Source organism: Battus philenor, unplaced genomic scaffold (genome assembly GCF_028537555.1).
Source record: "Battus philenor isolate CCGP_79_NKW_IND1 unplaced genomic scaffold, ilBatPhil1.0.hap1 SCAF_24, whole genome shotgun sequence".
Lineage (NCBI taxonomy): Eukaryota > Metazoa > Arthropoda > Insecta > Lepidoptera > Papilionidae > Battus > Battus philenor.
The window spans coordinates 5322036-5347371 of record NW_027181687.1 but is presented as its reverse complement, the minus strand read 5'-3'; the positions used below and the strand labels follow the sequence as shown (position 1 = coordinate 5347371).

General features: G+C 30.8%; 1 protein-coding gene across 1 annotated transcript; it reads left to right on the top strand.

Moving 5' to 3' along the window:
- Window positions 1–13879: 13879 nt before the first annotated feature.
- LOC137924512 (uncharacterized) lies at window positions 13880–19336 on the top strand. The gene is made up of 5 exons (XM_068767898.1): window positions 13880–14053; window positions 14499–14658; window positions 15187–15360; window positions 18375–18541; window positions 19175–19336. Exons 1-5 carry the CDS (start codon window positions 13880–13882, stop codon window positions 19334–19336), a joined length of 837 nt encoding a protein of 278 aa, XP_068623999.1.
- The last annotated feature ends 6000 nt before the right edge of the window (window positions 19337–25336 follow it).

Genomic DNA, 25336 nt, shown 5'->3' with positions numbered 1-25336 from the left:
GCCAGCTGCGTACGATAATAGAATTAAATAAGTTCTCGTAAACTTCGCAATTGCATTTAATATGTTACAAGATAAAATTTCCACATTTTCTTAAGGAGGTTATAGTTTAAGTGTTTTAAACTTCATTCTTCCTGCATCATTCAGCCTTTTTCTACTACACGCATCAAGCAACTTCCTGCGTCCTTAATTATATCGTATGTCCATCTAGTCAGAGGCCCACACACCATCTACCGATTGGTGATCGGTCTTCATATTACTAACACAAAATTTTTGTTAATTTTCTTACCATTTTAACCATTTTTAGTCTCTTATTTTGAAATTCTTCTTAAAGATAACACCAGTAATAATTACAAATGAATATTAACAATACGCCACAAAACAGTGTGTTAATTAAGTCTAAGAAGATATTACATATATTACATGTATTAAGACAAATAATCAGCAAATTATATAAAATATAAAAGTATAATAATGTAGAACATAACAAAACATAATTAATAATATAATAAAATTTTGATAAAAAATTAAACAGAATTAAATGTAAATAAGTTAATCCTAACAGAATTATTTCATTAAAATTTAGCTCTCACTGCGCTGGCAAATTACGCACGTAGAATTCATAGACAAAGTAAATACGTTCAGGTTTAAGTTATCATAGATCACTTCAATATTTGCGAACTTGCAATAGAAAGCCTTCACTAACAGGATAATTGCGCAAAAGTTACATTTCACGAATAGTCTCGAAAATTGTTCACTTAGTGTTCTTATTTTTAAATTCATTTATAAATGCGATTGTTCTTCATGTTATTGACTAATACGTGTTACCTGTTAGTATTTATGTCTTTGGACCCCTCTCAAGTCCTTGCGACAGTTCACTACTTCCAGTACCACACTACATCTAGTGTGATGTAACGACCCGAGCCAGGTTTCCAAAGGAGTCCTAGATTTTACATAGATGAGGTTTACGCTGAGCTCCATCCGCGCCTCCTCAAAAGGGGAAAATCTTTATTGCAAATAATGCAACAGTCTAGATCCAGGCAAAATCTACTACCCAAGGTCGTAAATCAGACCTTAATCAAAAGACTAAAGGTCATTATCAGTTTAACTAGAATTAATATTAATTTTTGAAACATGACTTCTGATTCCTTCACATAATCATTTTAAAATCAGTATTATTTGATAACATAAAAATTAGTCTTATTATACCAAACATATTGGCAGTTTGATAGGAAGAGTAAAAACATTACAACTGACTATTCACACTATTAAATTGTAATATATTATGTTAAATCTAAAATTAACTTTTTTTATCTATATTAACGATACTAAAGTTTTAGTTATTAAACTCATTTTCTTTATCATAATTCTTTATCATAATTCATTCACTCTAATTAAAAATATTCGCTTAATGTAGACAAATAAAAAATTCGAAACCGGCTCTACCCATTTGTTATTCATTTAATTTTCTTTTACACATTCAAAAAGAAACGATGTAGATTCTTAAGTGAAAAAAGTGATTGTAAAATGGTCATAAAATCAACACTTTTTCACATAAAAACTGCAGAGTTTAATCTTGTACGTCAATCAAAAAACCACAAAAAGAGATAATTTAGAATGAAAAAAGATATGTGTACCAAAAACATTCATCATAATCATTTTAGCCGCACGACGTTCACTAGATATCACCCTCTCTCAGAGATTCAGTTTAAAAAGTATAATTATTCCAAGCTAGGGACGTAGTATTTTTTATAAAACAGCGAAACGTAAGTAAATTTTGACATTACGGAGTTGGTTAGAGTAACTGCTATAAGAATATTTGGAAATGATAATCATTAGTTAGAGGTTCATCTTCATGTCAACGGATAGACGGACACTGCAAGGCATAGGTCTCGCTTAAAAATCGTCACGATGACTGCTGCCCATTACTAGCAACATCCCGCGACTTTGATGATGTCATCTGTATACCTATTAGATATCGTACCCAAACCGGCTTTTGGTCGCCACTGGTAAACCTTTCAGCCCCAACTGTCGTCGATTTATCGAGCCCATTACCATTTTAGACAAGCAACCAGGGGTTCCGTATCTGTAATTTATTATCTTCATTGATGTTTTAAATACATATTTAATTAAAAATTTGGTTTTAAATATTTGTTGCAGTTCTATTTTTAAAATTTCTGTAGTAGTAACAACGTTAGATTTTTCATGATAGGAGTTTTCGTAGCAATTATACAACGCAATGTACAGTCGTGCACGTGTTTATTGTGTCGAACAAAGTAATTTATGTTAACATAAACTAACACGGATTGAAATCTCGTAAAACTGTCTCGGATCGCCCGCGTCCGGGCTCGTTGTTTTGTTCGCCAACGGTTTTATTTTGCCTTTAATTCTTTTCACTTTGTTCGCAGTTCAATAGTTTTAAATTAATGTTTATTTGGTATGTGTCTCTATTGTTTAATGTGAAACACTTTTCTACAGAACTGTACAGAGCGCTAAACATTCATACCCACAGGAGCTGCAAAAAAATCAATTTTATAATTAAATCTGTACTTTCGTGTTTTGTTATTTCATAATATTGAAACTAGACAAAAATCATGCATCTTCTTCTTCTTCTTCATGCATCTTGACAGACTCTTTATATAGTGCTCACTTCGAAAGATACCTGATTATTTTATTGTTTCTATTAAAATGCGAGTCGCCAATGACTTCTGGTAGCACTAAGTCGGTAGGACAAATAGAAAACAATTATTAATTTTAATATTTAGTAATTCTAATTCTGAAGTAGCTTTTTTATACTAAGCTATCTTTAAGTTATTAATCATTTCTGATACCATTATAAATGGTATGGCTTTTATACCTAGTACTAATCATTCTCCATTATATATTTATCATTTTGAATACTTTAAACATCATACTCTACAAATGAAAATAACAAAGATTGCTAAAATATTGAGCAATAAAATATTTAAACACCTCTCTTCTTATAAAAACTTCAGCAAAACAAATTCTGCGATGTCAGTCGATAGCGGCGAAAATATTTCCGTCGCAGTCGAATCTTGTTCGCTGTTTTAATTAGTTTCAGATACCGTCGCATCTTCTATTCGAAGTATCAAAAGCCTTATTTTTCTTAAAAGAAATTACATTAAAAACTTCCGGAGACAAAGAAATGTGGTAAATTAAAGATGCCTTCCCTGATGAGATGTGGTGCTTACAAAAGAAACTAGATAACGCAAGCCGAACTTTTCTTTCTGTTCTTCGACCTTGTGACTTTTCTGACGTGTAATTAGCTTTAACTTTAATTATAAAATAAACCTTTAATGTAACAGATACAAACAACAACTAATTTAGTATTATAACAATGTATTTTGTTTTTTAAATCAGACGTTGAAACAAAAATTGACACTAAAATATACAGGTCTATTAGTTATAGATGTAAAAGTTTTGAAGGTGTGAATTTATATACCATTTGCTGTCAATTAATGTATTATAGACGTTGCCAAAGATCGATGGTTAATTAGGTAAGAAAAAAGTTTTTGAAATGACAGTTAAAAATACATTATGTTTCAGAATGATTACATGGTGTTTCGTAACCGGTGTAAAAATTTTAAAGCACTTGCTGACAATTGAGCCATGCATTGACACTTTCTTTTACAACTATAATCCATCATCCCGTATTGGTGGGCTTGACTTTGTAAGTAGCTTAATTCCAACTTACACGTTTGTCTGTAAAAAGTGAAACACTCTAATTATAAATCAGGTTGTTTAATACAATATTTTATTTATTGTATTGTACATAATACATTTTGTAAAAGCTTTAAAAGTTTTTGTTGACAAATAATCTATACATTAATCCCTTTAAAGCCTTTACACTTTTAACCAATCACTCTGTATTTCATGAATACATTAATTACTCACTTTAAACTAGATTATTACATTTAATTTGATTTTTTAATCTGTATTTTGTATAAATTGTTGTTTTTTATGGGCCGCTATATATGACTTTATAACCTAATTGGAAGGCTAAACTCTTAGATCGCTTAGCCGGACGCTCCGTGAAAAACTCCGAGAAGGATGCTTTGACTGGGGCTATGTTTAATTCAGTTGATATTGCCTCGCTCGCTGCATCGTTTTATCAGAAACGATAGAGAACGAAATTAGGGAAAACGTATCAAAAAATAATATAAGCTGTAATGGCCATCGATCAGTAGTAAATTAAAATTAAAAAATATACCATGATAAGTAATAGACAAAATGGTTTTTCTACTCGTGTTATTACTTACTCCATAACCCCCAAAGTTGTATTTATTCATTGTTTAAGTTTTTCAATATATTTATGTTTTATACTACAACAGCATAAATGAATTTTTGCTAGATTATGTATAAATTATCCATTTTTGTATCGTCGTTTCAGCGATTAGATAGACACGCATTGCTAAACATAAGCATACCCTAACGGTATCTATAGGAGACATACCATAATCGCCAAGCTTGGCAGACGGGTTGGCAAATGCAGCATGGTATTATGAAAAGCAGAGGACGCTGCATCCTCTGGAAACTGGTTTCAGATCAATGGAAATCCTATATAATTAATGGACAAAATATGAATTATTTAAGACTATCCAGGGATTCACACTTGCGACCTACGATCACAAATCTTAATCAGAAATTGCGTAAAAAATAATTAAACGTAATAATTCGAAATTAAATTAATTATGATCTAACATGAAACAAAAGTGTCTATAGTAATAAGCTCACGTCCAATATACGTACATATTTAGTACAGGGTGATTAGTTATTGTTGTAAAAGTTTCAAAGTGGTGAATGTATAGCTTATTTGTTAACAAACAACTTTAAAACTTTTGCACCTATTTCCAAACACTAGACCAGTGACTAACTGACTAACAGTACAAAGTCTCTATGAAAAGGTAGAAAACATAAATTAATTTGTAATGTAGTAATTAGAATTTCGATAACGCTTTTACTTACTACATTATCATTACATTATCTGCTATTCTTAAAACCATTGATTTTTTAATAGGGTATACGACACAATTTAGCTTTACTTTCACCTCATTTAAGCTCTTACAACTACATACAATTACTCTGTATTTACCTCTATAAATGTATATACGTAAACAGAACCAACAACAGACTGTTATGGTTTAATTATAAATATTTCATGAACTGTATAAATTAATAAGAAAATTATTCAACCTATTTTATTACTGCGTAGAATTTGAAAAGAGAAAATACTTTAAACAGAACAATATCAGTGTTCATATTCTCTAGCTCGGGGAGAAAAGAAAATGTAAATTATTTTCTATGGTAGTCGTAGCCGAGTCTCGTATAATATTATTGCCGCTCCGCAATTGAATAAATGGATACATTTCTTAATTTTATTATTCACACGGAGCGTATTCACTTCATAGTATCATATTCACTTTTCCCTTCTGTTTTTCGATTTTCGAATTTGTTTAATAATGAATAGGTGCAGTGGGTGTGTTTTCATCGCCACCGCCAAGTGTTATCGATTCACACGTGAGCAATTCTAAAGTGCAGAGCTTAAATTGTTGCTGGAATTTCTTCCTTTTTTAGATGAAGGGACGCGCATAGTGTTTCTCTTTCAGAAAATAATTCATAAATTGAATCTTGAATGACAATCACGTGCCGTATAACGCGGCAGTGGACGTCTATCGGCTGAAATTGTGAAGGAGTATGCATCGTACTCATAACATTGGAGTAAACAAGCTTCATGAATAAAAACATCAACAATCATTTTAACTATGCACTCCAGATCAGCACACAACCAAAGAGCACTAGTGAAATCATTTCTAAACCTAAAACTTAACAATCTATCACTATATGTACTTCTTATATGTATGTATATGTCCCAATATGTACAAACGACAACTCAGTGACCGTTAGTAAAATGTTGCACTGCGTGCACATGCACACAGTGAAATAGTAACTCGTCTATATATATGAATATTGTAAAATGTATACACGAATATAAGCAGTATTATACTTAATAATGAAAAATAAGTATCACAACATAAAATGGACGTTTAAGGAAAATAAAAAAATGCAAAAATATCTTTATATGTAACATTCGTTTGTTTTATAATATTTATCACACCTCTAAGCTTTCCTCCGAGATAATTAAATTATAAGAAAACTTCGAATAAAAAATACCAGGTTATGACATGTTTAGATAATCGTTTTACTTTAAAGTCTCTGCTCTACTATGCCTATACAAATAATTGAATTACGAAGGGAAAAGAGATTTTCCAGAGATAGTGGCTCTTGAAACATTTTTGAAAAGCATAATGTCAGTATCTATTTCACCGATGTACTTTTATTTAAACTTTCAACAAGATAAATAAAATCGTATTCGAAACGATCTGCTTCTTAATTTTACAACGCTCTCACAGCGACATATATTGTAAAAAAAATTTAGAGACTCGCAATTAAATACAAATTTTAAGTGTTTTTTTTATTATATTTTTATATAAAATATGTGTATTGAATTTTAATATTCTTTAAAAAGACCGATTTCGTTTTTATTTTAGTATCATTATACATTTATCGCTATGGTTTGCCAAACGCCGGTTGCATCCCCTCCCCTTCATCACTGTTATATATACCTATACGAAAAACTATGATGGAATGAAGCATAGAAAGCATACAGTATACTACTGGCGTTACACTTTTGAAAGCTGTCATCTTATTGCATTCCAGTGTAGATAATGATTTTTGTTTTTGAAGTTAAAATTTTAATTCCAAATGAAAAATTCCTAACTCATCATATCATGAATTAAATAACTTTTTGACATTAAAGATTTTTGACAAGTTAAATCTCCGTCTCAATCAAGTTAAATCTATTTGCATTATAACCGCACCAGACCTGAGAAGAATAGGCCAAACAAAATAACTGTTTTGTACAAAAAAAAATTCAATTTTTTATAACAATTGAAATAGCCTGGATGCGAACACAATTCCCAAGGTGTTTTATCTCATAAACATTGTTTACAGTGAAAGCTTAGTAGCCCTCAGATCACAAAAGCTTTCTAAACTTTACCTAGGATTCTTTTGCACTTGAAAAGATTTGCAAACTCGATGAAGTCAGTCTTAGGTACGAAAATTTTGTGATATTTACTTTTTGTATCATTTCCGTGGAAATAAAAATAGATTAAAGTTTATATTAATATATGCAATTTTATTTTAAATGTCTGTTAATAATTATATTCATAAATATCACATTAATGAGATGAAATAATTTAAATTAAATCGAGATAAAACATTCAATAACGGTTTGTAAACCAACTCCAACAGCTAATAAAAGATTTAGTAGCTTCGCACAGATTACGCGTCGTACATTTTACCGCCGCGCCATACGTTAAATTTATGACGATAGTGTATCAGAATATATTCCCGAATTCATGAAGTTATATTGTGGTATACGCTATAAAATATTTTAGACTCGTAAAGTTTATACACAATAACAACAATGGTTGAATTTTTATTGCATCAACAGTTCATTGCATATTGTAACGCTTTTGTGTTTTCACAATTTTATATATCACGTTATAAAAATAAAATACTAACATAATACAAAATATCTACAAATACAGATGACTCGTAATTGTTCAGCTGGGATATAATCTGTATTTCAGCAATAAATGGTGTTAAATGACGTAAAACATGCATCATTGAAATATTTTGACAGATGACAATCGTTTTGACATCTGTCATTGTTGTAGCAGACTTTTATTGACTTTTTACGTTAAACATAAGTAGAAAAATTATTGGATTTGTCCTATGTTATACCTATTGGAGTTGTACCTATGTTATATTACTGTTTAATCCCATTAACATATTAATTTTCTCTATTAATCCCATTTCATACATCGAAGATCTTTAAAGACTATATCCGGCGTCTGAAATAAGCCTAGCTTTAGTAAAAACAAAATAAATTAATCCGCTAATCGAACTGATTATCCAATATCCAAATTGTGGTTTTGTGGTTTTATGGAACTGTTATTATTTATTAACTTACAATTTCAATAATAATTAAATAATTGTAGCCATAATATGATGCTAAAACAATGTCTTCATACGCCGTATTCAATTTATACTTATTGGTCATACACTTTTAACGGAGTGATAATTTTTGCGAAAATTTATCCCGTCCTTTTCAAAAATACTAACAACATATTCTCAACTTTTGATATATATCCGAGAGGCTACATTGTAAAAGCGGTTAATAATTCAAAATTGATTATTGCAAAATGGAGACATGTTTTATAAATACGTTATTGTTAAAAAGTAATTATTGAGGTTGGATATACATATATATGTAGCTAGATATAATTAATACAGCATAAGAAAGGCGTCAGAATATTCGGGTTTCTGGTAACTTCCAACTGGACCAATTGCAAATTTATGGTGGAGGCCTTTATCCAACTGTGGACGTCAGAATGTTGATGATAGTAAATAACGACTCACGGGCGACGAAGTAAGAGTTGTCGCTTGAATCGTCGTAACGATCGAATCTCGTAATGTTTATTCTGTTTATTTATATGTATATATAAGAAGATTTTTCTAAAACTGTTATAAAGAAAGTGTGTCATATTTACCGAAATAATAGTGATGACAGTTTCTTCATCACGTTTTTTTTAATGCACTCCTAAGATCGTTATATCGATTTATGTTTTACGCATACAATTCTGTTTTAATAATATCTGAAGCTTTTAAGCTAAGCGAAAGCTCTCCACCTGCAAGTGACATAAAACTTTGTTAAGGTAATTGTAAGACACTAAGCGCAGCCTGTTTTTAGGAAAGAAGAAGAATAGTAGATGTCCTACGACTAAAATGATGACGATGATGATCTTCTGAATGAAAGCTACTTTGGCTGGTCAAAAGCTAATCAATGCACTTCAGTTTTAGTGCCTGCAGAGACCTATTTTAAGGAAATAACACCGGAAACGTTACAAGTATTAAGAGTATAAACCTTCCGTTTGAATTTCGATTTGAGAACGTCATATCAAATTTGCGTGCGTGGAAGTTAAGTTCAAAGTGAAGGCGCTAAGTAATCACTCAATTACAAGTGGCTGGCACGTAGCATCGTAAATTTCAGCTGCTACGACTAACGCTCGGTAATTTTGACGAGTGAAGTAAATTTAATTACTTAATTAAGGAAACGTTGTTAAGAAAATTCTTGGTCGTGAGCGAAACGAAATTACGTTACGACTTCATGTTCCTCCGTGCGAAAATAATTATTTGGAAATAACTGTAGTGCTCTCTCTAACCGCTTGCCTCTTCTAGTGGTTCGTAAATATTTTCGAAAGGGTTTAAAACGAGCACAGTTAGGAGTGTTGTTAAAAATTAAGGTTACGTTTCGCTTTTATTATTTATTTTAGTCAGTTTGTTCATACGTTTGGTTGCTAAGTTTATAATGAAAATCGTATTTGTGAATATTCCCCATTTATAAAAAGTTTTATTAATTCAAAATTATGTCAATACATAGTATATACATTGTGGATTGTTTACGGTTATAAGGCTTTGCAGAGATGAATGTTTAGCTCATTTTCTGTCAATTGTTGTTTCGCCCAAAAATCAACTGCTTCAGATTTTACAAATGATATACTAAGGAAAAATATTTTCAAAAACGGAAATAATACACATTTTAATTAATTATTGTATACTATTTGACCCTCCACTTTGTACTTCCAGAATTTACAGGCAGTTCGAAATACAAAAAAAAATGTATTATATTTCAGAGTGATCACTTTATACTGTGTGATTTGAAATATTATCTAGCTATACATTCATCCATTTTAAGCTTCTTCAATTATAAGTAAAAGCTATAATGATACATAGTCAAAATATAAACGAAAACCTTGTCTATGCGCAAGAAAAGTAATAAACATAAAAAATTACATTTTATATTATAAAAAATATAAAGATAATAGGTTATTTTACTAATATTATTTAATATTATTAATAATTAATAAGTCCTATGTTTCATAGTACAATTGTAATTCAAAAGAAAGGGTCAGATATATTTAGCTATTATATTAGATTAGCTATTATATTAGATTTATTTATTTAGCTAAAGAAGAAAAGATTTCATTCAAAATGTGTAGAACTTTAAAAAGTCCTCGAAACTACATTAGTGATAACGTCCCCAGAAAATAAAACAACCAGGTGCGGAGAATTGAAAATTACCGTTCCTATACAATTATTTCATATTTTTGTAGTTCCTAGTCCAGAATGAATAATTTTGCTGCTTTTTTATTTAATAAAACACAATTTTTAATTACTTAAATCATGTTTAGACGAGACTAAACATAATAACTTTATCATCATCATTTCAGCTGGAGGTGGGCCTCCCTCAGAGAACCGGATTTTCTGTAATGACAAATATGTAAAAAAAATTAAACAGCTTGCATTTTTTATTTTGTTAATATAACTTAAGTAATCATAACATCGCTACTTTTTATCTACAATATTATTCTTTTAGTAATAATATAGCTCGAGAATCTTCTTCTTATCTATCGCTCTACTAGACGCTCACTGCAGGTCATAGGCTTCTTTCAAAGATCACCACGATGACGGGTCTAGCGCTGCATTAAGCCACTTCTCGCGACCTTAACTATGTCGTCGGTACACCTAGTATGGGGTCTATACAGCCTACATCTACCAGCTCCTTGTCGTCACTCTATAACCTTTCGAACACTTTGCGAATAATTTGCTCTAACTACTGAACTAAGGAATTTCATTAAAGTGATAACTAAAAGAAACCCGCCTTAATTTATGGTTAAGAGCTTTTCGAAGACTAGGATGCTTTTGGGAACCTCGAAGGTTTAATATTAATTAAAATATGTCATTTTAACTCAACTGATTGACAAGTTGAAGCAGTGGGCAGGTGACATGGCGCACAGAACGAATCGCATTAAGTTTCTAAAGGACTACGGTCCGGCAAGCGTCTATCCATATGGTGGACCATCGACCTTGTTTACGTTACATTACAGCAAGCTTATGTACAACTGTGAACGGCTTATGTCTGAAATAACGATGACGATGAGAATTGTAGGAAGTGTGTTTCTATTCTGATATTCTCTCTATGTACATTAATGTGATGTCTATATAAGATTAAAATAAAAAATAAATTAAACATAAGTACATCGGAATAAAAGCCGTATATATGAAATAAAAAAAAGTATTCATCGATTTCTTGAAACCATCTTTTTTTAAGAGACAGGCCAGTAATCTTAAACACTGTATAAGTAAGTTACGGTAAGCTCTATGGAACCTATACACGTAAGTACATAGGCACGCATTCGTCATGCCCGGAGTAAAAGAGTCGAGTATCAGAACCCTATTTATGGATATTGAATATCATAAAATGTACCCAAAGTAAAGTTTTACGAGAGCACAGTATAAACTTACTTTTATTAAGACGATAAAAATGGTAAAAGGCTTAACTTTCTTGTTACTTTGACCTTGAGAAAAATTTAAGGAACCTTTCCTTAGTACATATTGATTTTCTGTAAAAAAAAATTAATAGCAATGTTTATTTAATTAATTAATTTCGGATAAGCTTCTGTTCAGCTAACAGCATAACGTGTCTTGAGATATCCTAATTCTCTTGCGGCACAAGCAGCAACTGTCCTTTTTTTTTGCGCCGGTGCTTCGCTATTTATAACCTCCTATACAAGACATAAATATTCGTCTAGGTCAACTATTATTTTGAAATCACGGTTATGCCAACTTATGTACATACACACAAACACACATGTATATATATATATATATATATATATATATATATTTATATATATATATATATATATGTCTAATCTGGAGTATATTGTATATTGTATAATGTAGTATATTCACATGTAATACAATATTGGACAGTTTTCAAATCAAATATACGTCACAGCTAACCTTACATTGGCAGCGAAATTTCAATAAAGGGCTGACGAAATAATCTCGCAAACTTAATAACATCATTGGTGCCACGTGCAGTGTGACGTCGTATTAATCAACTGCGAAAGCTGTTTGAGATCAGGCGGAATTAATAAATTCATTTTTTTTAAATAAAATGCGATAGCGATATAATTTTTTCGCATTTTAAATAATTAGAAATATATATAAATTAAAAAGCAATACAATAAATTCTGTTATGGTAGTTTGACTCGTTGAATCTCTTGATCCTATCAAACCATTGCAAGACTGTAGATAAAATATTGCGTATAATTTTGTTCTGTAGAATTCTTTCTAACAATACACCATTAAGCTTGAATTTTAATAATTTAATTATTTACTTTTTACTGTACATATGAAATAATAAAGCTGATAATCTGTGCTAACTGCTATTTCTTTCAGACAACTACAGGATGGACCTGGTGGCTGAGGAAAAATAAAATCAACTAGAGATAAAATGGCTTGAAAATAAATTTACATACATGTTGTGTTATTTAATACTAACAATTCATGTTCAATAATAATTTACTATTTTAATACATAAACTACACAGTTAATATACAATATACACATATTTCGTAATAAACAATGTCTATAAAAGTGTATTATACATCGTTACTTGTCATTGTATTAGCAAAATACCATATATTGTAGTCAACCTTTCTACGCGTTCTGTAAAGAAGATTAAGTCTGTAATTTTATCAATCACTATCTAGAAAACAATCAGTTTATTACTGCACATAATAAATATAATAAAGATTTAAACAAAGTATATAGGAATTTGAGACAACAAACGTCTATTTAATAATGGCGTTTGGAACAGCTTACGAAAGAAATACGCTAAAACAACTAAAAACGCGGAAGTTCTCCGCTTGATAGCTACTATTAAAATAGCGGAAAAAACAATAGACCATCCAAAAACAACCAGCCACATTGATCAGGCTCTTTTTTGGGTTCTAGTTGACATGATAATCAGGCGACACGGTGCCAATATTAACGGTGCATGGATGCCTTGGTATGGATGGTGCCTACACCATATTTAAAAAAAATGACTTTAATGTTATAATGGTGGCACCATTGCGGTAGCGACGAGGAAAGGGCCTTCATGCCGAGGAGTGAACAGCTTGGTCTGAGCTACGCCAAGAACTCGCTTCATAGTCGTAAACTGCCTTTCGCAAGAAGTCTTGTCAACTTGTCTTTGAAGGAGGGACTGTTTAGAAAGGGTGAACATAGAGCGCGGGTAAGTTTCTACGAGAAAGTATTGGGCAGAATGGGGCGGCGGAGAGACGATGTTATATATCATGTAATTGCTATAAATTATACATCAACGAAAAGAACTATGAATAAAATATGTTCATATTCAAACTAGTTACAACTCAATTCGACGGATATTCAAATAAATAATAAGAAACAGTTACACGGACATAGTTCTTAAATTGTCATATCAATGAACGGTTTGACCCGGTGGTACAGTTTTCACCGTGAATCGTTATGTATCGATTTCCTGATTCGCTTCATTTTTATTTCGCGGAAAGTCGCCGGATATTTTTTTGGTGCCAGGCTGTCTCAGACCGTATAGGCAGCCGATGCACGTTTATTTGTCGTGGCTCGATGAATCCTTACGGTTGTTCGTCGTTCCGTATCAGAATACCAATATTTCTTTCGTTTCTTAAAACTCTTTTTTAATAAATTATCTCTTTTTTTTTTCTTTACAAACAGTTTTTCTGTTAATTCCTACCCCTTGAAAGATTTTAAATCTCATTAACAACTTGGCAACCAAAGTAATTTCAAGATTAAAAATCATTAAGGAACAAAACATAGTGAACTTAATAATAAGAAATTAATGATTAATATTAATGTCATAATTGCGATTCTATATAAATAAAACAATATGGCTAAAACCGAAGCAGAAGCGGAGATAGAAAAGATGAAAATATTGGAAGAAAGAATAAACGCACCGTCCATCTGGTGCCGGTTGCCTTGTGGGTTACGCTTCGAAGATCTTCAGGATGTAAGATACGACGAAGCCGTCCAATTATTGGAAGAACACTTTCTTACTGAAGAGGTGAGTTCGTAGATTTCTTTTCATTTTTTAAATAATGAATAAAACGCAAATTTACATTTGCATTCCTCCATGACACAAGCCGGTGTATTCTACATTGTACATGGCTCACTCTACACTCCCCACATAAGTCAACAAGACCGCTACCATTACCAATTTTTAAGAAAAAAAATTATACATGTAATAATGTAGTACTTATTATTAATATATGTAAATAAATGTATGTATGTATACATATGTATGTAATTGAATAAACATATGAACACGTTGAATATCCTTCTTTCATTTGCACTTTGTAGTTTTTTGTTACAAGTTTCCTCGAGTGATAAGACCACCCATAGTGCTTTTATTTAGTAATATAAGTCAATTTATTTTTGGTTCCATGTACAATTAACAGTATTAAATTAAATTAAAAATTTTAGTTTAAATTTCACATACTTTTTAACAGGTGACATACAAATCGGTTAATATTATTAAGAATAAGGAAGGAACTGAGGAGTTCCTCTGCAACGCCCGTATATGGATGAAAGATAAGATGTCTATAGCGGCTGTGAATGAAGAATCAGATGAGCTTATTGGAGTACTCATAATGAGGATTCAGGAAAAAAGTAAATATTGTTGTAGCTAACATTCGTACTAGATTTTCGTAACGTTTTACTTTCAAATGTTCATTATTTTTTTTTAATCTGTGTTAAATAAAATGTACAATTTTGATCTATACAATACAATCATCCAGTGACTTTTATACACAGATATATATCTATATATATATACATATATATATATATATATATATATATATATATATATATATATATATATACATATATATATATATATATATACATATATATATATATATATATATATATATATATATATGTATACACACACGTAGTGAAGATGTTTATTTTTACTTAAGTTCTTTTTATAGTTTGTTCTTCCAGTGTATTTTGGAAGCATCTGAAATTTTCACGGCTATTTTTAACACCATAAAGTTCGCCTTTTGTACTGATTTTTAACATTGCAATTAATTAATGAAAGTAAACGTTTAAGTTATAGTTCTATTGGACAATGTTAAGTCGAAAGAGTTCATTTTCTTTTTGTATTTTTAATTTCCTGTTATTTCGTTTCAGGTGCCTTCTCCCGTACATTCAGCCGGGTTAAGTTAACTTATAACTTGCTTTATGCTAACATAATGACTTTCTACAATGAGGTCGAGAAGCCTGTTGACTTGTACGACAAGTTGGACGTGAAAAAGTATTTAAAAATCTACGCGTTAGCTGTAAAACGTATGTACCGGCACAAAGGTAAGAATTAATTACTAATTAGCACTTTGATTTTGATGCAGTCTTTTAAGATAGCATAAGGGAAACGAGTATTCTTGCAGTTCTTCTTTCAAAACAAGAAAAAGATACATGACAAGAATATAATGAGACTTAGTAACTGCTGCCTGTTTGAATTAGTAGATTTTTGTGAATGGCGACGAGTTTTTCTTATTTCATGTCTGGTTACAATATTCAACTTTATTTTATACGAAGATATTTAATTGCTTTTACGGATATAATTAGATCTGACATCGGTCAATATTAATAATGAGTCTTGCTGTTGTCACTTTAAACCTTTTTAACCTTTAAACGTCAGAACTAACTATAAAACGTATATTTAATGGTGTAATATTTAAAATACTACATTATCTTTCTATTACAACAACTGTGTATTTATATTATATATATTAATTAAGGATTTATTATCATAAAAAAGAAACCTATTTCATGATACACTTTAGCCGTATTCTGTTGTGTTTGCCTTATTAACAAAATAAGAAAGAAATAAAACGACTCTGATAATAAATTTGATGTATCGTTTAAAACCTTGACAATTCAAGATAAATACTCCACATTAGAGGTGAATTTATTATGAGCATTATTTATGTATTTTTTACGAAGTCATTCATTTTATTATTTGTTAGCTGGGGCTGCAACTTCGTTCGCAAAATATTTAACAAAAGAATATTTAGTTCTAGTTTTTTTTCTTTATGAATTTTTCTAAAATAACAGTAGCATAACTTAATCCTTATTGCATCAGTTATTTGTCAGTATAAATCTCTTCAAAACAGTCCAGCCATTTTAGAAATTAGCCAGAACAAACAGATGTACAAAAAATTTTAAAAATATATTCTTGCTATATGTATCGTATGCATATCAATATGCATGTACTAAAAAGCCGATTTTTTTTAAAAACAGACATACCAATTTCATTTATTTATACAGATTAGCTACTCTTATTGACATCATACTGTCAAAAGTGATCCTCCTTTCACAGTCTAATAATTAATAAATAAATCACAGTCACAGTGGAATAATTAATAAATAAAACTTATTTTACGATGACTAGTTAAATAAATGAATTAAAAAATTAAAATTTCTTCTTCACCATCATCATCACGTCAGCATCAAGACGTCTACTGCTAAACATAAGACTCCCACATAGATTTCCAGTAGGACCAGTTGTAAGCGACCTGCATCCAACATCTTGAGACTGATGAAAGCAAAAAGGAATGAAAGAACAAAAATTGCAAGATAATGTGAAGGATAAAAGGAAAGAATAAAAAAAATTGACAAGTATGAAAGTGAAAGTCGAATAAATATAAAACTCTGAAAAAATTATGTATAAATATAGTCCCTGTCCCAATCTAGATAAGGGATACGAGAAGCTCCTAATAGCAGGGGCCATAAAAAAAATCTTCAGACTAAAAAAAAAGTCTTCCGACGACCTCAACAAGGTCGCTTCTCCACCTCATGTGTAGACTTGAAGTTTTCTACTTCGTCGCTTCAGCCCATAGACACCCACTGTAAGACATAGCCCTCCCCCAGAGATATCTATGGGGAGATATAGCATAATCACCACCGGTTGGCGATCGCAGTATTATGACGATGCTGCCCATCTTCTCCTCTACATCTGATTGCAAGCTGTGGTAATCCTATATAAATAATACACAAAGTATCCCAGGAATCGAGCCCGCGGTCAAATCTCAGTTCTAGTGCTACCACTATTTTGTATTTAGTACACGGCAAAGCATTTGTATTAACGTAAATATTGTTTTATACCTACGGTTTACGGTACACTATATGTTTTTTTTCAATACATCCTAACACACGCCTTATTACTTTTGTCCGACGTCAAATATTTGACAGACAGGTAATCCGTACCCTCACAAGAATAGATACTATGACTTAAGCTGAATTGTAGAATCATTTTTTCTTATACATTTAGACTAGAAACCAGTGATCCTTATACACTACGAAGGTATCTTTACACTTTTAGGCAAAAGAAATATTCCTTCTGAGATATCCAATGATCACATTTATTTATTTATAAAAGTTTTGATATTCATATAGGATAATTTACATTGAAAACATGTGTACCTTAAGGTGAAAATTCCAGAAGAGCATAAGTTGAGTTAAATTGGAATCAGATTGAAATACTCTACAAAGGTATTCTTCAATTTAAGTTTACGATAGTTCCAAACAGGTCCTGATCTAAGAAGACCACACAACTAGTTCAGTCAGATTGATCACTTTTATAATATCCTTAATACAGTTTACGTCGTCGTTGTCATTTCAATAATGCATAGGAAAAAGATATCTATGGGGATGTACCATAATCGCCACGCTTGGCAGGCAGATTAGCGATCACAGAATAGTAGTTACGCAGAAGTTGCTACTGCCAATCCTTTGGAATCTTGTTTGTGAGCAACGGCAAACCTATATAATTAACGCACAAAGTGTGAATTATTTAAGATTCTATCCCGGGAATACGACCCCTGACCTATAATTTCAAGTCTCAATTCTCTACCGCTGAGTAGCTACAACTTTATTATTACTTAAAAATGGTAAGAACAAAAGTATTGGTTTTCGAAACAAAAGACGAAAGTATTTAATGGAATCAGGCGTTACCTGGCGGAAGTCCATCCTAAGTAAGAAAAGGTCAAACCAGTCAAACACAGAGTCTTCAGATCTCTTTGTTTGGCACTAATCGGTGTAACATAACTCCTGAAGATGCCCCGTGGAGGGGTGAAACACGTATTGAGTAATTTGGCGGTGGCGGTTGTGTGATTCGCATTGTTTGCCGCATACGCATTTATGAGCGGCCTGGCGGGCGGTGCATTTTATTGCACGACTACCACTGCATGTGCGGAAGTGGCTAAATATTGGTCCTTTTCTTACAAAAGATGAAAGTGCTATTAATTTTATCAAGTCCATATAAAGTATAACAAACTTATCTTTATCATATATATCATTTATAATTATTTATTCTCAAGGTATTGCTAAGGAAATGCTCAAGTCGGCTTTATCATTAGCAGCCAGCGCTCATGTGCCAGCGATATCAGGAATCTTCACAGCATGCGGAAATCAAAGAATTGCCGAAGAACTTGGATTCATCAAGTTTAATGAAATACCGTACAATAAATATCTTAGTGATGATCAGGTAACATTTTTAAACATATACAACATAAATTTTCTTAAATAATTATTTAAAACTTTAAAAATAAACATAACATGGCCATGATCCAAGTCATATAATGAAATATATTAGAAGAACCGGAAAGCAATGTCGTTTCTGCAAATGTCGTTACTAGATTGTCATTTAGTAGCACATCACGTACTTGGAAGACTTCGTATACTAGATGGCAAAAGCAATTGTGATAAAAAAGGTGAGTACATTATAAATTAGAAATACAAACTTATTAAAAATGTAGTCGTGTGATTTTAACTTAGAAAGCGACATTATTTCCTGGTCCTCCCTAATATACATACATAATTTGTCATAAAGTATTTATGAAAAAAAAATCTTTTTATAATATCAAATAAAGAGTTTATGTAAAAATATGTCATCTTTTTATAACTACAAAGACAGATGTTAATACTTGGAAGACTCTTTTAAACTAATGCATACATTATCGATCGTTGTAATGTATTTTATAGTTTTTTTATCTTATAAAATTTTATTATAATGAATACTCAATATCTTAATGTTTATAGGGTAACGGTTATCAAACAATTATGTTTACACATTTGAGTCATATTGATTGACATTGACAAAGGTTACTATGTTTTTTAGGTTTTATTTACGGATACTGAGAAAAATCACAGCGCAGCTCTCATGGCGTTACGCATCGCATACGTCCGTGAAACTGAAGAGCTTCAAACACAACAGACTTCTAGATTCAACATCGAACCTATTGATTCAGATGATACTTCTGAAAAGAAACTACATAATTAACACCAATGAAAATAGCTTATAATATGAAATAAAATTAAACTCGTGTATAAGTAAATTTATTTATATAATCCCTGCAATATAAAATTTAATTGGTAATAGATGTAAAAGCACGTAGAACTCATTTGTCAAAAAGAATCTTTAAGCTTTTACATCTGTTTCTAATCACCTGTATAAAGAGTTTACTCTGAAATGTGTCACATTAATTTATTTTTCATCCGGAATGCGACAGACTAGTAACTTCTGGAAGTACAAAGTCTACGAAGAACAAATAGTAAATAATAAAAATTTTTTATGTGAAGTAATCCGACATTTAAAATGAATTTTCTTACTACAATACCCGGCGATAAATATTGCACATCGACCTTTGGAAAGAGACAATCTACTTATTTCGGCTTCGTAGATTAAAGAGAGATAGATAGAGATTTCGTAGATAGAGTAGTTGTGTGGGACAGAGATAGTGCTCTACGAAATTAGCAAATTGTCTCTTTCCAAAGATTGATATGCAATATTTATCGCCGGGTAACTGCTATTAAGCTAAACATTCCCTAGTGTAAAGATTTTACGCCTATAACCAATCAACCTCCTTATGTGTAATCTATGTATATATCATATCCTCCTATTTAAGTATATGCTTATTTTTAATTAGATAATAATAATAGCTTTAATATTTATGTATGGTACTATATCATTTTTCTATAATATTTACACATTTGCCTACTTTTTATCTCTGCACAACTCCAGGTCGAATAAGAGAATGCCTTTGAGGTTAAGTCCGCCATTACACAGTTTGTCAAATTATTGAATAAATTAATTCTTTCCATAATAAGTTCGAACAGTGATTTCTTTTTTTGGTAATTTTGAAACCACAACTTTATTATATTTAATAATGTAAATATATTATTTTTCATAAATCACGTAACATACCCCAAAACTGTATGGTTTGTATATAAATATGGCGAATAGCCACATACTCAAGAAAATATTGTTACATATTTATAGCGGCAGCATTTAGTAATGTAAGTAACCGGGTGTGGCAACCGGAGGAAAGAGAGGATGACAGATGGTCAAGCAACAATGTCGAACATATAAAACTGTAAAACAAAAATAAGAAATAAACACCAATTGCACACAGTAAAACAAGAATATAGAACAATACACACATTAAGATAAGAATATTAAATATGTTAAACTACTGTATAGGTATGCAAGAAGCATTTTAAATTCTATTAGATCCGTAGAATGTGTATCATAAATATCAATACTAAAATTCAACTATTTCAAAACTTGCGCCGCTAGATTCTTAGAATACAGGTTATAAAACTTATGTTAGAATGTAAAAAAATATATTATTTTAATAATAAACATTTCTCTATTATGTTTCTAAAATTATTTAATATATTCTTAACAATAAAAAGCTCCTTATAAAGAGTCAGAGCGTGACTGAGTATATTTAAAATATAAATATATAGAAATTAAGCCCTTCTTCAAGTCATAATTCAAAAACTAATTTACCGATTTTATTTATCTTTTTCTAAAAAAAATCCTCAGAAAACTCTCAGAAACTTTAAAGATATATAATAGAAAATATTAAAACTAATGACGTTTTGCGTATATGGCAGTTTCTAACTTTTGTCTTTTCGCGTCTGACATTTCACGGGCTGCAAATTATTAGCTTAATCTTTTCGGAAAACAAAATAATTTTCTTATTTAATCAATAAATAAAGTGGTCACTGTGAAAAAGATTCATAAATTTACTTTTCTATTGAAATGCGACATGCCTTTTAACTGGCAGTACAACGTCTATTGTGATTATTTAATATTGAATACGAAAACAATTACTTTGATTATAAGCCTAACTTTATATTTTATATATAATATTTTGTACCAAACTATAAATCGCATACATTTTGTTTCTTTAAAATACTACGGAATAGTATTACTAATAAAATACCAGACAAGTTATGAAGTGTTTCTTTTTCTAAAAAACGTAACGGATCTCTACTTACCGCTTTCTGATTTTTCGCTTTTAAATATGCAATAAGATATTCCGAGAAATGAAACGATTTATCTGAATTAATTCTTTTAATAAAAGGCTGGGATAAGAATTCTCAAATTAAATTCCACAGCAGCAAGAACTTTTTCAATAAATAACCACCGCGAACGGGACAAGGAAACTGATTTATTGAGATTTCAATTCACTGCGCAAATTAATCGTTGCCAAGACCTCACAGGTATTTTAATTATATTCGGTTTTTTATATTATCTACGGTATGATAATCCTGATATAATTCATCATCTGTCAGCCGATAGACGCCCTCAGCTAGACAAGGGGCCTATCCGAAAGATTGCTATGACGACCGGTCTTACCCTGCCCGCATCCAGCGCCCACTCGTGATCTTGATTATGTCATTGGCCTACCTAGTATCGCCACATCCAATCCCACAACAAATTCAAACGGATTTTTATGGACATCTTTACAATATCGTAATTAGTCAATAGCATAGGAATTCTTTTTTACCATTTAAAATGATTCACAATATAAAAGTATTTTTTAAAAGTTTTATATTATGCAGCACTTCTTAAATTTAAACAAAACAATTTAAAGACATTAGCTCTGGTTGTATAGAACTTCTACGCATGAAATTTTTCTGTATGTATTACCATACACAGGTACCCACAAATGATTTAATCATTTCAAACGTTCACTGATCTGAGAAGAATTAACAACAACTCGGACGAGTTTTTTTAGTTACTTTTAATTACAGCACAACTTAACACAGTGGCAAATTTTACAATTAAAAAATCTATTACAATTCCTAAAGTGATCCAGGATTTGTTCAGATTCGAAAAATCTGTTTTCGATAGCGAAGAACTATAATGTCTGCTTCACTTTACCTATTAATTTAAGCAGATAAAATTAGAGAAGCTACCTTCACTTGTTCCAGCTGTAAAAGGTCCTCCGGAACCAGCTAAATACTGAAAGTGGTCTACGTGAAAAAAATTCTAGGAACTTCTGTTTCACACTGTAACGGAATTGTTAGCAGTTTTTGCTTTATAAATAAATATATTTATCACACAAAAGAATCACTAATTTTATAGAGCCTAAAGACTGATGTTTCTTATTATTCTATTTATAATCACAAATAAAATTGTCTATAGTATAATTGTAACTTTTGAACTTTATAAAACCAAATTTATATACACGATTTTGATACGTGTTGAGTGAATGTGAAATGATTTGTTGTCGTTTGCCGCTCGAATGGCTGGCAAGTTGCCAGTAATACATTTTCGGCTTAAATAAACCCCTATGTAGGTCAGCAAACGTAACGGTGAAGTTTGCGCAGGCACACTAATTTATTTAAAAAATAACAAGCTTCCTCTTTTTTAGGAAGAAAATTTTTAATTTTTGCATTTTGGCAACATCGTGGCTTGTTAAATAATGTCATTACACAATTGTAGTGACTCACGGTTGAATTTAACTAAAATAGAACACCAGTGCGGTAATGTTTATAAACATGAATAATGAAATAACGATTTTAGAAATAACACAAACTATACTTTGATGCGTGGCAGTTATAATTAAATAAATAAATATCGCAACACCCGAGATCAAGTGGGACTAGTAAACGAGTGCCTTTCTTAAAGAGCTCTTAAACAACCAACATCAGTTCCTTGGCATTTCTACTGATTTTTATATTTTTTTATTTTTGGTGTTTAAAAATATTACTTTACGAATTGATAATAACACATAACACAATAAAACGGAAAATCTTATTTTATATATTTCCTGCAAAAACTAGTGGGAACCTCAAGAAGTTTATCGGTACAGGCAAGATAGAAGGTAAAAGATCAAGGATAAGAAGTCCAATGCGCCAGAGACTGCGCGTTGTACCACTCTAGACAGTAAAGTTTACCATGCCATACACTTTCGCCAGCATGGAAGTAATACATGAACAGTTTCGTAAAAAAATCGCATCAAAGCTGAGTGAATTTGTTTGGCCACCACGATGTCTACATACAATAAAGAACGGTTTTCATCATAAATTAATTTTTCTAAAAAGCAGACGAGCAAAGCAAAAAAAATATATGATACACATTCAAATTTCAAACAAAGTTAGATCAAAGAGAAGAACATTAAGTATTAATTTAATACTTTCAAACGTTCAGTAAACCAGCTTTCTAAAGCCGAATGAGATAAGTTGAATACAAAAATATATAATGATAAAAAGTAACTAAATATGCGTATAATAAGTATGAAAGCAAAGGGGTGAACGTATGGCTCTATTGCACCCACGTAATTTAAATAAACCCTCTTTTTCTTATCTATTCTCTTTTCTCCCGAATCAATGATTTCGGATATAATAAACAGCGTTATATTATATGTAGTAATAGAACGTTTTGAAAATGAAATACATGATTTACTTTTATATTTTATTTCTTGTGAATCTTTTAGCAAATTTTGTTGTTCAAGCAGATTCACCCCCTGACGCCTTTACGCCTTGTCACTTTATAGAGAATCTTAAGCTACCTGAAAGCTCACCGGTATCCGTATCAAATAACTTATCTATGAAAAGTTCCGAGCCGAAAGCTTTGAAAGTATTAATTGCCCACCATGTTCTACAGAACACTTCACATACTTGCTCCAGCTTAATTTTTTGTGTGGATAAATCAGTGTGGCTTAGGTAGACGAAACTGTCTCCAGAGAATTTATTGAATTTACCATAAAATGAATTAAATAAATGATTACCATTTATGTTTTATTATTATCTCAACAATACTTGAATTTCTTATGCAACTACTTCAAAAAACTTTATTCTCTGTGTTACAAAGAGGCATAACAAGTAAGAGCCTTTGAAGCAATCTATCAAAAATAAATGATCGATACGCGGCAAAGCCCTCACAAATAACCCTTAAGGATATGCCGAGCACTTAACTAGAAAGTGTTCATAATTTTTAAACTCAAAAATTCAATTGTTATATTTTTACGAATCTTTAGCTACATTTTATGATTCTTTAAAAAATAAAATATATACACAAAGCTATGAAATTTTTAAGTTTTATAATAATAATAATGGAGTCTGTTTATTTTGGATCTTTAATTACTGTTACACGCGTTTTAGTATATTTTACGATAACGTGAATTAACTTTCATATAATACTTTTTAAACAAAAGTTTATATGAGTCTCATTTATTGACATAATATTTTCTAATTCGCTTTCATTATTTTTTTAACAGGGAAACCCGAACTAGGTATGCTAAAAAATACGGTGTTATTGTTCTTTTCGCCAAGGTCGGGAAGTGGCTGACATTAATGAATGAAGGAGTTTATGAATGTGGTACCACAAATAATATTTTATCTTAAAATTACATTCTTTGTTTATATTCCTGCTTGTATTTCTACTTTTAATTAATTTAATGATATTTCGCTGCTCAAGGAGAAAGACGCTAACGATTGAAATACAGTTTGTAGTTAGTACAACCACCAACGACATACTTGAAATAAAAATATTGTAAATTTATATAGATAATAATCAAATTAAAAACATAATGTGTTGTTGTTGTAAATAAAAAAGGTAAATATCAAATTCATGTCTATTTAGAAGGCCAATGTCCAACAGTGAACCTCTTACGGGTGAAATGATAATTTTGATGATTCATGAAAACTTATGTCTATTTTATATTATATTTTATATTAATGTTCCCCAATAAATTAAGGCTGGTTAGTCTTACTTTAATGTAACATTAATCAGTTCTAACGAATCCATTGTACAGACTACAAAATAGCACATACACACACGCTCAGACATACGCATCATATATACAATAGTTTCGTAGAAACCTTAAAGAGTGAAGTCTACTAATATTAGCAAAACAAAATTTTATTTAGTAGGATATATATTTACAAGTTTATTATATCGAAATTTAATAACAAAATTTATCTTTTTTAATTTTCATTCATAAAACTTTATAAAGTATAAATAAATAGAATACTAAGTTAC